This window comes from Salminus brasiliensis, chromosome 1 (genome assembly GCF_030463535.1).
Source record: "Salminus brasiliensis chromosome 1, fSalBra1.hap2, whole genome shotgun sequence".
In the NCBI taxonomy this organism is placed as follows: Eukaryota; Metazoa; Chordata; class Actinopteri; order Characiformes; family Bryconidae; genus Salminus; species Salminus brasiliensis.
Genome location: NC_132878.1, coordinates 11,160,623 through 11,177,764, shown reverse-complemented (window position 1 = coordinate 11,177,764; position 17,142 = coordinate 11,160,623). Strand labels below are relative to the sequence as shown.

Below are 17,142 nucleotides of genomic sequence, written 5' to 3'. Positions count from 1 at the left end.
TAATTGCATGAGTATTTCAGTGACTGTTTTCACAAGGAATTACCTTTACATCTCTATTACATTTTTGTTTGAACATTTTTATTATACAATTACAATATAATAAATAATAAAGAGACACTAAAATTGGATGCATTAAAGTTTACAGTCTACCCTTTCCACTCAGCTTCTCCACTTGTTTCTATGATGGTATGGTTGATATCAAATCACAGCAGGCTTCTGTTTTTGTCATAAGGCTGAAGATGTTAATCCTCAGGGTTCCCTTCAAAACAATGCTCACATGGAGAAGTCGACTCAATTTCCTTTTGACAAATATCTTCAAGAACTTTAAAAAAGTGTTGTTAGAAGTGGTTGAGGCGTAATCTGAGAGATTTAGAGTGCTTTAGAGTTCAGAGTGAAATGGTTCATTGGTAAATTCAGCTCTTTAAGCACATACAGCTTGTATAGCACATGAGCTCAAGGCAATTGTGCCCAGTGATAAGCAGGGACTAGAGGGGTAGAACGCCTTCCAGCTTTAGGCTGTGGAGTCCCCTTACATTTGGGAGGGGTTCTGCAGTGCCAGAACTAACACCAGTACCTGTTCTTACCAATGCTTTACTACACTCTTACAGATAAAGGTGCTTCAAATGGTTAGTAATGCCACAGAAGAGACACCTTTGGTTCTCAAACAAGAACCATGTTTCTAATAGAGATCTGTGAGTGTGAAGAATCTTGATGAATAGATTCTTTAAACTCTATAATCTTTAACCTTTTTAAGAGTGTATTTCATAGTGAGGAGTGAGGATTCTGAGCAACAAAGATGAAAGACATACAACTGTGGTTTTAGGATGCCCCACATTTGCTTTATTTCCCCGAAAATATGACATTAATACACCTCCAAAGACACGTTTACATTACAGAATACGAAACATCCATATTTGAGTGTAGAAATATAGTTTAGATCCATCATGAGACCAAATAGTCATACACCAAATAAAACCGAATATGAGGTCGAGAAAACTTTGGAAATTATTTGTGTGATCATAAAATAGAAGTATTCAAATAATTCTATATAATCAGAAAAATAAACTCATCACTTTTGTGGTAAAGTTAAATATATAGGTACTGACTTTAATAGAAATCTGTAATCTCTCAATATATCGATCATTTGTTAATTGGAACCAGTATAGTGGTCAGAATAATGGGAGTCTTTCCGTCTGACTCAAGTGCATAGCTTTTCAACCCTTTACAGAATGAGAGAGAAAGAAGACAGACAGCATTAGTTGTGGAGGATCTAGCGGGTTTTCGTTACTGTAAAGTTAGCGTTTAAGTGCCGCTGTGGTGAACGTTATCGTCATTGTTGGCCGAGGATTTCACTCTGCAGATCACAGTGTAGTTTAACATGACATGTACAATTAATACTCTTAATCACAAATGCTCTAAACACACCACGTTAGAGGAGAAGTCGAAAAATCCCTCTCCTCAGAAATAACCCAAATCAGAGTGAATTACGCTGGCCTTCAAGCGCTCTTTCTTTTTTATAACGTAGAACAGCAAATCACACAAATACTGCATTGTTGCACGAAACCCATTTCCCCCCTCATTGATCCCAATACTCAGGACTCAGCTCCCCACAACAGCATCTTAAATCACGTTCACGAACAACGTTTGTGAGTGAAAAGAATGATAGAAAAAAATCAATCACAGGTTACTGTCCATTACAACCGAAAATGATAGCACGACACAAGAGGCTTATTTGTTAATACAGGAAAAGAAGAAGAGACAACGATCAGCAAATAGCCTCTTTAAGTAGCAATACATCAACCAGTTCATGCTGTCACCAGGTTTATTACACGCTCAAAAGACTGAACAGAAAGAGAGAGCTGATGAGAAACGGACGCTGAACGTGGAGAAACGCTCAAATAAACCAGCCTGCTGGTTCAGAAAACACCCAAAACACAGGACAGTGTTAGCATTAGCTTGCATTAGTATGTCGCTCAGACTGTTAGTGAGCAAGAGAGCGGTGCAAAGAAAGACAGCGAGCAGGCCGCGTGTTGGAGTATAGACAAAAGGAAAGGGTGCGATACAATTAAATAAAGTCTTTAGAGATTCCCTTGATACTAGTCCTGAACTGACACGCACTCATTCACTCACTCAGATAAACGTTAGCTCAATAAGCGAACAATGTGGGGGAGAGTGGGGCACAGTCTAACACAGGGCGAACTGAAATATGGATTTGTGATCTTATCGCATTTTTGAATCAGTTTTAGTACCATTGCAGTAACTCTTTTCATTCTAAGTGTGTTTGGTTACTGAGTTTTTATGTTATGTTATGTTATGTTGTGTTGATCTCCTGCTTGGTGGCTGTAATTTAGCACCATATTAAATCATGTAAGTGAGAGCGAGCCTGGGTAGAGTACAGGTACGGCTGAGCGACTTGGCATAAATATAATATCGTAATACTTTAATACGGAAGAAATTGTCATGATACGCAAAATGGCAAGAGGGTTACAGGCCTAGAAGTACTGATGATATCCATGCTACGTTCTGAAAAGCCAAGTGATTTTACTGTGATGCAGTTTATTACAATAACAGTGAATACTGTGATATTGCCCAGCACAACAGTACAGCCTCCTCACTGGGGGGTTAGTTTTAACAGTGTGTGTATTTACATGCACTCAATAATCCGGCCACAATCAGATTTCTGCAGTTATCTGATTATTCAAGTGGTCATGTAAACAGTATCCTCCGATTTCTTATACCATACTAAGGTCTAGAAATCTGATTAATAAGTAATCAAGCACATGTATACGCTCATACTGAGTTTTACCGATTTTCTCAGTAAGCGCACAAATGTTGGATCGGATAGGACAGACACTTGTCCAATAAAAGGCTTGTCTCTGTTTTTGCAGCAATACTGAGAAAGCCGTAAGGAAGGCAGCACTGTGTACTATTAGAAACCATAAAAGAAGAGGATCTATATTTGCCAAGTGTGAAGTTTACGTCACATGCTTCTGTGAATAATGTGCGATTATTGGCTGGTTGCAAAGTAGAAATCTGAAATCTGGAGTTTGCTCATTATCCGATTACACATGTAATACGTATGTAAACGTGTTAATCTAGAATGCTGACAAAATCTGATTTTCTTAAATAATATATATATATATATATATATTATAGAAGCTGGAAATAAAGTTTACAATGGCATTGTAGAAGAAATTTGTTTCTGACAATTGATTTATTAAAAAAGTGTTAGGTGTGCCCCGCTCTCCCCTATTATTGAATTATCATTAAACAGGTGCCCACCAGAATTACAGGCACACTTGCTTAAAAGGGTCAAAAATAAAATATACTTTGTTGGTTCTGGCAGTTTTCTTTCTAAAATGAGAAAATCTAACCTTTCAGTGAGGTAAAATTAAACATAATCTAGAAGGCACCTTTGAGACATTATTTATATTATATGAAATATGACCACTTAAGAGTTCATACTCAGAAAAAAGACAAAATATGTCAAATATGAATGGAAATATGACATAACAATTCTAGGGATGCCAATAATTGTGTGAAAATGTGTTGCATTTTAACCTCATTGAAAGCTTGGTAGATTCCTCAGTTTCAGATCACGCTAATAAACAGCCATTTTTAGTCTTCACATTCTTGCACCTTTAAGCAAGAGTGCTATTCATTCTAAAGGGCTCAGTATAATGAACCTGAGAAAGTCACCACTCCATCACTGCTGCATGCAGTTGCTTTGCAGGGCCTTAACCAGGACACGTTAAGTGAATCCAACTGCATGATATTATAATAAAAAGGACATTAAAGGAGTATTCCATGTAAAATTCATACCTTAACATAGATTCCTGAAGAAAAAAAAGTTAGTTAAACCGTTTTCATGGATAGGAATCGCATGTTAAAGCATTAAGCGTGAAGTTCTCCTTTAACTAAGTATCGAGCCCACATTGCACTTTTACATGTAAAGTCATAATAACAGAACTAGATGTGCAAAGAGCATGACGTCTCTTAGTGTAAATTCTCTAGCCTGTTAGGTTCTCTCAGATCAACTGAGAGGAGTTCTTTTTACTCCATGACCGAGATCATGGCTAGCTCATTCAAACTGGAAAGACAAAACAAAAAAAACAGCATACAGACACACACACACATACACACACGGAAGGGCCTTCTTTTTTTCTGGACGCACACCAGGTGCTGTCGCCAAGCTGAGCCGCGTGATTGTGAGTCATCTGCTCTGACCCAGCTCTACAAACAAAGTGATTTTTTTCAGCCACATCCTCCGCCATCCTCTGACAGCACACACGCTCATACAGCACACATGCTCATGGAGTTTTTCCATTCGTTCCCCCGTAATGATGAACACATTTCCTTAAACTCCAGTGACTATAGTGCCTCGCTGAAGAGCAGAGCAGACCAAGACAATCGGCGCACTGCACTGCAGTATGACACGATCCTGTGATCCTGGCTGAAACCAGCAGCCAGACACAGAAATGCGCTTATGTGGGGAGCAATGTTGGACCCAGTTTGGATCTCTGTGAGGACATTTAGCCAGTCCAACTCTAAGGTTGGTTTCCAGACTTTGGAAAGGTTGGTGATGGCATATATTTTCTTACATTTCCGAGGCTGCCAGCAGCACACACAGAACTATGGGAATAAGAAGAGGATGAGAATGTGTGCTGGACAGGCACTAAAGATGGCAGAGAAGATTGGCTCTGAGGAATTTAGACTTTCAGTTACGTTCTCCAGGCCAGCAGGAGAATATATAAGGTGTTTCCACATATTTTGAAAAATCGAACACCCATACAACACACTCACACACATGCACACACACAAGGAAAAAACAGAAGGCCTTAATCTATAAAGGAATGGCCAGAAGCTTCCCAGTCCATCTAAACATCAGCTGATTCTGCATGGCCAGCCACACAGCACTGTGTGTATTCACTTTTCTGTCATATGGGTTAATAAGGTCATTCCCAGTGCAGGGAGGATACAAGGCTGTGGTAAAAGCAGGATCATTAGGAACATTCATGCTAAGACTAATGACACCTTTTGTTTTAGTGGTTTGTAGCCCAGGCAGAACACACAACTCCAAAAACTCCTACTAAAAGGGTGTGGCTGTGCGTTGTAAAAAAAATACACAGATCTAGTCGAAGAACACCACAGTTTGAAACCATTAAATCACGTCTGAAAGGCTAAGCAGTATATGAAATCATATGTCTACTAAAAATCCTAAAGGCTGCCAATTAGGACATACATATTTATAGGCCAATGACAGCTTTTCACAGTGTTAGACTACACTTCCCACAATGCCTAGTTACATCAGACATTTCAAGTTTGTTTACTTGCAATAAGGTGTCATTAAAGTGTTAAGATATCTTTTTTTGATTATGGGGTTTTACAATATGTAATAATAATTATTATAGTAATAATTAACTACCCACCACCATTTCCATAAATATGATGTCAGATTTAAGGTGTTGTTATAGCAGTGTGCGAGAACACGCATTTCAGTAATCAGTGAAGATAATAGACAAAAAAAAACAAACATGAGTAGAAAAACAACTTGTCAGTGGGACACTGGACGACTGCTCTGGCCCGGTGATCCTCCCAAGTCTGGACCGTCCTCTTTACATGAAGAGCTCACAACGTGCTGGGGGACACTAATGACTTTCAATCACGACCGGTTCAAACACACCTGCCGACACCCTGCCGAAAAAATGAAACATGTGTTACTACTTTTTTTCCCGCAGTGCTTTTGCTTAGAAGACTCGTGTGAACTGAGTTTAATTAGTATCCAGCTGAAGCTGCCCTTGAGCTGACTCACCTGTTGCCCAGCTGGATGCCGCCAAGAGCTGTGGTACCATCCCTACTGACAAACAGTCGCAAATTGCTATCTGTGTGTGTGAGAAAGGGAGAGAGAGAGAGAGAGAGTGAGAGAGAGAGAGTGAAATAAAAAAAACAGGGATTAAAGATGGCATATTTTTACATCGGATATGAATGAAGCCGATTTGATCCTGTCTGTCCTGAAACAGCACACACACACACTTTGTTTTGTCTGGTGGGGTAGTGGAGAAATGGTGTTAGAAATGATATTCTACTTTTAGATGCTAGTCTTAAAGCAGTATAATGCTTTAATATTTTATAATTATATAAATAAATATTAAATAAATATTTTCTAATTATAATATTTTACTGTTTGCTCTTGGGCTCCCCCTACAGGTTACTTTTTACACCACCGCAGTAAACACCAATCACTGCCGCTCACTGCTTCCAGGCATTTGCTAAGAAGCTGAGAGATACAGAACTGGCATCTGTGAAGTAAAAAAATATGTGGACTGAGTCTCGTACAGCTCCATCAGAGTTACATAGTGCAGTAGCAGTATTTTGGCCCAGAGTGGCATTTTACAGCGACTCAATTCATTTACTGACAATTAATGATTATAAAGCTGTTATTCTAAGGTAAGACTGCTACATAGATTTAAGCAGCAAATACAGCAGTCAATATTGGGTAATATTCAAGATGATAAATTTATAAAAAAATAAATAAAAATAAAAAGTGGCATTGTGCAATCACTAAAGGGCATTTTGTATTATAATAACAGCAATATTATTTTATTTATCCCAATAATAAAAAAAATATTGGGATGTTTTTGGGGGTTTTGTAAAAAAAGAGGAGTGAGTAGTGCTATTTAAGAAGTGTCAGAACCATTTTGGTTATGTCAGCATTATGCTCTATTAAGCTCCACTCTCACTTACAGTACAACACAGTACATGGTCATGTTTGTGAGTATTTGTAATTACACTACAGAATCACATCAGCAAATAGTTTGTGGAAAGATGTGGAGCTTCAGTGAAGTTTAGAATGTCTTCTGCTAGGTAGAATGGCATCTCTAGGGACTAGGGAGACTAGGGAGAATGGCATCTCCGTCACTGACACTCTGGGCCGCAACTCTGCAAAATCCTGTAATATTACGACACTTCAGATGCCGGTTCTGTATCTCTCAACTTGTCCAGATATGCCCGTGTACAATTGTCCATGTAGAGGAGCTCTAAGTATCTGTACTTACAGCAGTGGTGTAAACATTAATTACACTCCCCACCTGTAGGGGGGAGCAAAAATACCAATTCTGATATAATTGCTGCTTTACAGATTTATTCGTGAGGCCATAACACCTGAGATGGTGACAACTGGCTTTTTAGACACTCGTGTAATGTCCCACACACCCTCATTGTTGCTGACGTCAGCAAAGTTCTGACTCTGGACGATCTTCTCCACGATGTCATCAGCGTCGATGCGAGTGTCATCTACCCAGGTGGGGTGGTTCTCTACAGAGTCCTTCTTTCTCCTACAACCAAGACAAACTGTAAATACACTTACCACAACCGGTGGCAGTAAAGTTAGTGATATTACTGAGCCAATGGCCATGCTTGTTTATTTAATTATATAGTACAGTCAGTATTAAAATAAGTACTTCATCTGCTTCAGTCTGCTGAATGTATTATTCAATATAATATTAAATAATATCGAAGGCCTGTACTGGACTATATGCTATATTGTTCTACCTCTAATGGGGATGTTAATATTTTGAAGAATGTTTAGAGAGACACACCCCCAGTAAATAACCCATTTACTGCTGTAGTACTTTGGGCAGCCCCTCTGCTGCATGTAATGTGGGCTGTAGGGTGTTGCTCCTAACTGAGGATTCAAGGTCAAGGCTTTTACCTGGATGGTCTGTTGGGGAGCAGAGCAGGCCTTGGTGGCCGTGGTGGCTTTTCTGGTTTCACTGCCTCTTTCTCGGGCTCTGGGGGGCTTTCTGCAGCCGCTGCGGCTCCTGCTGAAGTGTTGCTGCTGCTGGTAGAGGTGTTCCGCCGGTGCTGGCTCAAGTCCGTCAGGCTGGACGAGCGGGAATGCTCTGTGCTGTAGCCTGCAGGGAGGACCAACACAATGCTGCACAAATGCTCCAAAATGAATTGAGGTAAAACCTTTTTACACTGACTTTCATTGAAAGTAACTTTTTTCTATCTCCTGTAAAGCTGACACTTTGCAGATACAAGATTTTGTGTGACAGCGGCAATATGATAAATAAGCCCATTTAAGTACAAATATGGTAAGCTACCAGAACCAGGTAATACACACATTAAAAAAGCATTACAAATATTTCAAATTAGCTACTAAACCCATTAGAAATTCACGGCACATGCGGTGTCTGAAGCCGAAGTCTATAACCACTGGTAAATCCAATGATAACCGCTAAATACCAGAGACTTTACTCTGCTGGCTGGCGTAGCTGGAATTCCTCGAGTGGCCTGTATGAAACACCTCATCTGGGCTGGAGAGGTTCTCGTCCGACACCTCTGGCAGACCTAAACGCATGTACACACATGCATATACACAAATACAGTCTCAGATTTGGAGCAGAGCACACACACACACTCAGTGTTCCTAAACTATTAACAGGTGGCTGCTGCTCACCTGAGCAGTGTGCGGAGGCTCTGGATTTGAGTGACCGGCTGGTGGTGATGCCTGGGCTGATGCCCACTGGTGCTGTGGATTTGTCTCCAGTGCCCTCTCCTTTACAGTCCAGCTGCAGAGACGAGTCCTGGCAAGCGAAGGCTGTGGTATTAGCCGTGCTTGGGGGCCTGGGACAAGGGACACATACATTATTACCAGGCATGGGCTAGAGGGGTATAAAGCCCCCAGAATTGAGCTGTGGAGCAGTGGAACTGTGTTCTCTGGAATATTGGATGGTGCTCCAACCAATGCTTATGGGATTCGGGAGTTGGGGATGAAGTAGGGTGATGAACATTACGCTCTTGTCACTAAATACAATCAAATCCTCACAGCAATGCTCCAAAATCTAGTAGAAAGCCTTCCCTGGGTGGTAGAGACAGTTACTCCAACCAAAGCAGGATAAACTCTGTTCTAATGCCCTTGATTTCAGAAGAAACAAAGTATGAGCAGGTGTCCAGATACTTTTGTCCTTATTGTGTATCTATCTTAGCCTACAAACTCATTATAAATCATTATAATTCATACCAGCCATCACAATCCCAAGACAAGAGAAGCTCAAACAAAGAGGGTTTGAAGTGGTTTAAAACAATGCTGTAACCAGAAGGGTGGGCAGGGTGCCACTGGATACCCCCAAAATCTGACTGGTCATCCTGGATGCTCCCCTGAACTTCCCATTGTTTGGGTCACTCATCTGGGAGACAGGAGTTTCTGTTTTCTCCATGTCCTTCCTGTACTGACAGCATTTTCAATTGTGTGATCCACCTTAAATGGTGCAGAGGTTACATTGGTTCTTTTTAGTACTGTACAGGTGCTAGGCTGTACTTGCGGCACAATATAAGGTGGAGAATAAGAAGTTCTGCTTCCTGTTATTCCTGTCCTACACCAAATTAGCCATTTATCTAACGTGAGTAGTACACCTTTTGTTCAGATAAAAAAAAGTAAGAAATGTAATGGTACTCTTTGGATTATTACTAGCTCATTTCTGACATTTACACTGTTGTTTTTGGATTCCAGACCACCTGCAACTGCACTGGCCATCCAGTAGCCCCATCATCTTTTCAGTATTAAAGTTGCCACTGGCTTGAAATCATTTAGATGCTGAACTCAGACCTGCTGTCTTAATCCCATGGTTTCAACCCAGGAAAACTGGTCACACGCCAGCAGGTGGCACTATAGGAGCAATCATGATGGCTCTCATAGGGAATGTCTCACAGCTTCTAGCAAGAACAAAATTCAGGGAAGGATGATTCAACTCTTGACCACAGCTCAATGTGGAGTTGGTTCCAAAGCCTCATACTTCTAAATGAAACCACATTGGTGCGTTCTAGTCCAGGAAAAAGATGACTCACGTTTTGAAGCAAGGGTCCCCGGAGAGTAAGGTCATACCGATGGTAACCTTCAGAAAAACAAACAACAACAAAACAAACATTACAACCATTTCAGAGCAGACATTTCTAACATCAGCATATGTATAGCACTGTAACTACACGTGTACAATCTCAAAAATAAGTGCTACTAAGGGTACTGTGAGTGTGAAGAACCTTCAAGTTGGTAAAGAACCTACATCCACTTCTTTGAACCCTTAAGTGGTTCTCCACCCACACATCTCCACCTAAAGTCGTTCTTCTACGGCATCGCTCACAGGACCTTTCGTAGCTCGTTTTTTTTAAAGAGTGCAGCCTTAGCATCATCTCCACCCTTCCTAAAATAAACCCAGTCAATTAAACCGAACAAAAATAAAACCGACCCAAAACTGCACTTCCATTTGTTGGTGCAAAATGCAGCTTTCGAAGAAGACACCAGACAGTGACTCAAGGCTAGAGACAAGTGTTCAGATTTAAAATTAGCGTGTGGAGATGGTGAGTGGGCCGGCCTGTTCACACATCTCCCACACAGTCACTGAGTGGATGCAAATGAGTGCTGGGATTATGGGAAGGAACTGCAGACTAGATATAGCTACACAAAGAGCTGCTTTTGTTGCCCAAGACGGGGTTAAAGTAGAGACGGACGTAAAAACAGCTCAAAATGTAATTTACTCAAACCCCATCTGTACCGAGTTCAAGCAATGGAACTGTGGGCACCACTGACAGGTGAAGTGAATAACATTGGTGGGATATACTGGACAGAAAGTGAACAGCCAGTTCTTGAAGGTGATGTGTAAAAAGCAGGGGAAATGGGCTTAAGGATCTGAGACACTCTACCCAGAGACAAACTGTGATGGCCAGATCTCTAAAACATCAGGCGGGTCTTATGGGGTGTTCCTGGTATGCACTGATCAGTATATACCACAAGTGGTCCAAGAAAGGACAACTGGTGAACTGAGGACAGGGTCCTGGGCACCTAAGGCTCATGATGCATGCATGGAGGCTCCACCTCACAACTTCCAGGACTTAAAGGACCTGCCAGACACCACAGGACGCCTTCAGAGGCGTCTTGTGTTAGGCAGGTGGTGCTAATGCCAGTTTATTTGGAGAGTTCGTTAACACTAGAATGTATTCTGACTAGCCATGTTCAGTGGCTAACATATATACTTGTATATAATTCAAAATGTGCCTTGGTCAACAGCTGGGGGGTGGTGGGGTGGGGGGTCCAGAAAACAGAGATGATCTTTTGCAATACATAGGTGGGCATTACGTGATGACATCCAGGATCAGGAGGAGGAGATCAGAGAAGATCTCCTGCCTTCAGTAAGGAGATAAACTATTCAGTGGTCTAAGGGGGAAATGATGATGTGTTTTATTGTAGCCCTGAAGAGGCACATGTTGTTCAGTAAAACACCTCCAAAGCTCTCCTCACGGGAGTGTAGAATTATCAATTTAACTGATTTAACTACCAGGTTTGGTAAATCAGTGCTCAGTGATGTTAAATCAGGTGAGCAGGTGATGGAATGGGGGGGCGTCTGGCTGGGGGAATCCAGTAGAAATCTGGAACCAAGCTTTGTTCTTCAAACTACCTCACAATATCTCAACTACTTTCTTCAACATAACAACCTCTTGTTAGTTGTCCCTGTATGTATGTTTACCTGCATCTCTTATAATATGGCCTGTAGTCTGCACAGTACTGAAAATACTGTAAAACTGTAAAATGACCTACATGCTGTACCGTGTATATTACACACACAAACTCACCTTTAGAATGGAGTTGTCCTGCCGAGTGTTCTTGGTGTCGTAGCCTTCCAGTATACAGCAGCGCACAGTGGAGCCTGAACCAGCAAACTCCGCCATGTTGAGGTCAGCAAAGCCCAGCTGGGAGCAAAAGGAGAGAAAGAGAAAGAGAGAGAGAGAGAGAGAAAGAGCGAGCAAAAGACAGAGGGGTGCTTTAGATAAGTGCAAAAATGCTGTTTAGAAATATTTTATTTTTCCTATGAGACTGTATGAGTTAGGGTAAACAGCGCATGACCTTTCTCAATCACTTCACTACATTCCAGAGTTTTCCCAGGAAAGCACTAAGAGCTTTGTGAACCGTCTCTCCACTAAGCCCGAAAGTAACCACCAACACAGATGGCTCAGCCTTCATTTCTAAGCAACGCTATTACCCAGTCACGTGGACACACTGCACCTCGGAACCAGGATCAGCTCTGCTACTTTGTGGAATGGAGAGCCAGGTTCGAATACAAGCCTGTCATTTTGGTTTAATGAGTCAAATAAAGCATCAACTCACAAAGAAGGACTTACAGCTCTGTACAGCTTTTCACCTTCACTCCTCTCTACTCCACAGCAAAGGTTTATGGGGTCTGGACAGCCACCATAAAAAATACAGACAGATTTCTTCATATCTCAGCTGTAGTCTACTCTCTGCACTTCGTCAGGAATTGAAAGGCAGCCATGCTTTCTTGGAGCATGCCAGTAATCTCTGCCAGTGGCTCTGGTTCAGCAATTTCATACTTTACCTGTAAAAATGATCTATGTGTTGTTTCTCTCGGTTAAAGGGGTGGTTCAGTAAAAGTTCAAATTTAGACACTGTCAGACATCTTGGTGAGATATCGTCACACGGTTTGGGAACATATGGTCAATTGTCTTAGAAATATACTGTCAAACATCTTGTTGGTTACTATTGTTTGTCCCCACCCACAAGTGCATTTTTGACAATCCAAAAATCAGAAAATGTTTTACATGCGGGCACAATATATTCCACTTTAAATTTACGGCATTCAGCAGACGCTCTTATCCAGAGCGACTTACAAAAGTGCTTCTCTCTTTACCCAAGAATAACCTCAGCTAGTTTGAATAGAGAAAAAATTCAAAGATACCAAGTCAATATGGAGACCATAGTACTCGACTCTTCACCCAAGTACTCTTAGAAAATGTTAAACTGAAAAACACTGTCAAATGGCTTGGTAACACCCTGTCAAATGTCTAGAAACAAGAATTTGGCCTTTTAAATGTGATTAATCATGTTTAATATTGGGGGAAATATGTATTTCAGGTTCTTTAGAAGTCACAAATGTTCAAGTGTTACAAAGATAAAGATATACTATACTTGCTTTGTCCCCTCAAGGACATTTTTCTTGGACCCAGCATTGAACCCATATTGTGCTTCCCACCTCCAGAATAAAAGCATCTGCTGTAGTTCAGATGACTATGTCTGTTCTGCTCATTCAAACAGCATGTGTACGTGTCAGTTCTGATGCAGGAAGAGGAAGGAAAGGGTTAACCTCCCTAAAGGGTGCAGTTATGTAACCAAAGGCATGTGAAGCTGGCAAAGTCGTTCATCTACAAAGAGCCCCTCTCTCTCTCGCGCTCTTGATAAGAGCCTCCAACACGCGCTCTCACACACTCCAACCATTTCTCAACATTTCTGAACACACACACGGATTATGCTACCAGATCCTTTCCCCCACCATCAATTTGTCTGCTTACGTCTTGCTTACTGTCAGCCCCTCCACCCCCCACTGCTCTCCTCAAGATCAGCTGCCCACCATCTCACATCTGGCACAAGTGTCAAACTACTGCCCTTTAAAAATTCATAAAAGCCTCCATTCAGCCTGCTAACAATAGTGAAGTCACACACAGACACAAACAGCCCACACACGCACAAACGGCACAAAAACGACATCAACTATTCATGGGACTTTTTGCACACAACCGTCACACCGGAAACTAAGATAAAGCCCCAGAAATGATCCCAACTAACAGCACTTCTTTTAAGTAGCATTCCTGGGCTCTTCCACGTAACGCCTCTGGTTCCTCTGAAAAATTCAGTGAGCAGATCTCTTTGTTGTGCAGAGCAGAAATGATAATGGGACGCAGTCCTTTATGAGCATACTGGAGACTGTGGTGTAACAATGAAAAAGTCTGATAAATGAGAAAGCGTTCTTACGTTTTAAGGGACAGTTCAGCTTAAAGCATGAAATAAAAGTATTTTTTAATTATTTTTATCTACAAACATTTTCACACACATGCTGCTTGTAGTATTTTGTTAACACAAGTGATTGTTGTCCAACAACAGTCATTTTATGCCAGTAAATGACACTTTTGCTCTTCCTAACCTGTCTAGTGCGCCCCCAAGTGGTTGCAAATTCAGTTGTGCTGTGTCTATATTTCCGCTTCATCAATAGATGATACAATAGAAATGTCCCCTGTATTATGTATTGATAGGTGACGACCTTCCAAATGTTGACACTCCCACTGGTCCCCATTGGCTGCTTACTACTCTGCCCGCTCCTCACTAAGCCCTGCTTAATATCGACCCTAACAGGCGGGAGACTCACTGATGAGGATGGATCTACCCTTTAAAGCAACATCATGTAGCAGTTTTACCTTGAACCGGTAACAGCTCCATGCGCCACTGACTGTAATATGAAATGCCATCTCTATCGTTGTTACTCCGGGCTGGGAAAGCTGCTAACTGCACTATGTAACTCTGGTGACGCAGGCAGGACAATGCTCAGTGCGTAGTGTCAAAAATATATGTGTTAAGTTTTTACTTCGTAACTATGAGGCTAAGATGATCCTTTATTAGTCCTACAGTGGGGTAATTCTCAGTGTCACAGCAGCAAAGGTATAGCAAGACATGCAGTGACAAAAACGTACACACAATATAAATAATAGAAGTAAAAAAGCAATAACTATTATTTACAGATTATTTACAGATAACAGCAACTGACTCTTATTTTCACGTGTGTGTGTGTGTGTGTGTGTGTGGGGTGGGGGGTGGGGGGGTATTGCACATTGTATTTTTACATTGAGGGATCTCTATTCCCTGAACATGTGTGTGTAGTTTAAGTATTCCCTGAACATGTTTGTGTAGTTTAAGTATTCCCTAAACATGTGTGTGTAGTTTAAGTATTCCCTGAACATGTTTGTGTAGTTTAAGTATTCCCTGAACATGTTTGTGTAGTTTAAGTATTCCCTGAACATGTGTGTGTAGTTTAAGTATTCCCTAAACATGTGTGTAGTTTAACTATTTCCTAAACACATGTGTGTGTAGTTTAACTATTTCCTGAACATGTGTGTGTAGTTGAAGTGTGTTACTAATGTACTAATGTGTACTAATGTAGCAAACAAGCTATAAAAGTTTATGTACACCAACTAGTATTGTGCAAACCGCATGCCTACACCATCATATACCTGGCTGAAACCACACCAGGCTAATAAGTAACTTCACCTAGGCTTGCTTATGATTGGTCAATTTAACACCACTACCACCTGCAGTCAATCACAGAGGTGTAGACATGATTTCAGGTAAAAACAGGCAAGCCTATGAATAAAAACACTGAGGAGTACATTGATTATTGATTATAATAAAGACATGTTAGGTAAGGGTTTCCACCTTCAGTTCTGTGAAACGAGTTGTAGTTCAGTAGTTAGATAAGTGGTAAGGCCCAGATATTCAGCTGAATTCATTAACAAAAGTATCTATTAACAAAAAGTCTCCAATGTCTCCAAGTCTCCAATGTCCTGATTTGTAGTCCTGTTTGTAAATAAATCCTGTTTATTTATTTTTATTGATGTTGTGTTCTTCCTGGGGAGAATGGGCTGCGAGAGGTGCCTTCTTCTGCTCATGGACTCTTTTCAGTACAGAGCTTATGTAAGCTCATGGATCAGGCGGTCAATGAATCATGAGTACGTTTCGGTCAGAAAACTGGGTCAGAGCATTCCACCTGGAATGGCCAGGGTAATGGGGGCTCCTGGTCACTAGTGATGAGTAACTACTGACAGTGGTCTGAGGATGCACAAACCACAAACCAGTGTCCTGGTGCTGAGTGCCAAAAGCACACTGATTTGTGAGGGTAACAAATGCTTTCCTTTGTAGTCCAAATGAAGAAAAGGGCTGCTCTGCAATATAAATTTTGCAATGCTCCAACCCAGTTGTCTGGCCATAACAACGTGGCTCAAGTCATTTTGGTCTTCACACCTGTCCATTTCCCCCACATTTAATACATTGGTTTTGAGAGCCAACCATTAAAGTACTGTGCAACATACAACCCAGACCTTAACATGTGTTACAGTACAATCATTTACTTTAAAAATTCACTGTAGCTAACCTCCCTGGACGTGGACGGAAGAGGAAAAGTGATGGAAGATTGCAACAAAGGATTGGGTAAAGAATCTCAATCAACTTGCAAGCTGACCTACAATTCAAGCTGACCTGAAGACACCAGGTACATCAGTATCAGCTGTTTTACTGAGCAAAAACTCACTTACTGCCTAGAAATATTAATGTAACTTTACTGTTTATACTCGTTCTCACAACAGCACCTTGTATCTCCAAAATCAGTGTCAGTAAAACACTGAGAGTCTATATGTCCTGTCCTACCTGCCAGAGAAGGGTTTGCTATAAGAAGCTTTGAGACAGAAAGCAGCTTTAGTTTGAGGAGACACATGGTGTAGTGAGCCACCTGCTCAGCCCTTACCGTGTGGGCGCATGTGTGTGTGTGAGTAAGAGAGACTGTCCATTTGTCTGTCTCTTCCCTGTCTGCTCGTCTGTCCGTTTTCAGTCAAAAACACTTGTTTATTTCCGATCCCCATCTACTTTCTCTCTGATGCTTCCTCTCCGCTTTCTAGACTTCTGCTTTCAGGAGGCAGCAGACTGCATTTACAAGGTTTTATTTAAAGACTCCAGCGGTTTCCTATCCGCTTTAAAACATCCACATTTCCCACGTGACAACAGGCCGCTTCAGTCAGGTGCGCGAGAGCTGTGCAGCTCGGAGGCCAAACACAGAGATGGCCATGTGGTCGTTGCTGGACTGCATATCGAGATATCAACACAAGAACAACCAGTGGGAAGCTATTTAGCCCAGCACGTGTAGGAGTTACTATTATATCAGATGCAGTGAGGAACACTCATGGTCTTCTAGATCTTCAGAGGCCTAATGATTACTGGAAATGAGAAAATTACCTATCATTAGTCTGCACTGAATTCAACTTATTTCTTAATAGGTGTAGTGTGTTGACAGTCTGGCCTTCGAGACTTTTGCCTATATGCGAAAAAGCAAAAGTGGCTCATAAGGATCTTTGAGCAATGCCAATTTAATTATTAATAGTTTACCATAGTTTTTTTTGTAAACAACCTTTACATGAACCTTCGTGAACCACACTCTAACATCTCAATTACAAACATGGCTCTGAAAGAACCTTCTGAAGCACCTTTATTTTTGGGAGTGTGCACGCTTAAAAATAATCATGTTCAAGGGTTCCTTG

The 17,142-nt window shown here is 41.2% G+C and overlaps 1 protein-coding gene across 3 annotated transcripts in view; it reads right to left on the bottom strand.

Annotated features, from left to right (window-relative positions):
* Window positions 1–817: 817 nt before the first annotated feature.
* The window catches only part of eeig1b (estrogen-induced osteoclastogenesis regulator 1b), a 66,647-nt gene continuing 50,322 nt past the window's right edge, over window positions 818–17,142 (bottom strand). For 2 of the 3 annotated variants that reach the window (XM_072666302.1, XM_072666376.1), the window contains 8 exons: window positions 11,629–11,745; window positions 9,850–9,896; window positions 8,462–8,628; window positions 8,248–8,352; window positions 7,712–7,913; window positions 7,213–7,334; window positions 5,813–5,882; window positions 818–5,694 (listed from right to left, as the gene is read on the bottom strand). In XM_072666302.1, coding sequence (XP_072522403.1) covers window positions 5,649–5,694; window positions 5,813–5,882; window positions 7,213–7,334; window positions 7,712–7,913; window positions 8,248–8,352; window positions 8,462–8,628; window positions 9,850–9,896; window positions 11,629–11,745 — 876 coding nt within the window. In that variant the 3' untranslated portion in view covers window positions 818–5,648. The remainder of the gene's footprint in view (window positions 5,695–5,812; window positions 5,883–7,212; window positions 7,335–7,711; window positions 7,914–8,247; window positions 8,353–8,461; window positions 8,629–9,849; window positions 9,897–11,628; window positions 11,746–17,142) is intronic. The other variant, XM_072666459.1, reaches the window with a different exon arrangement.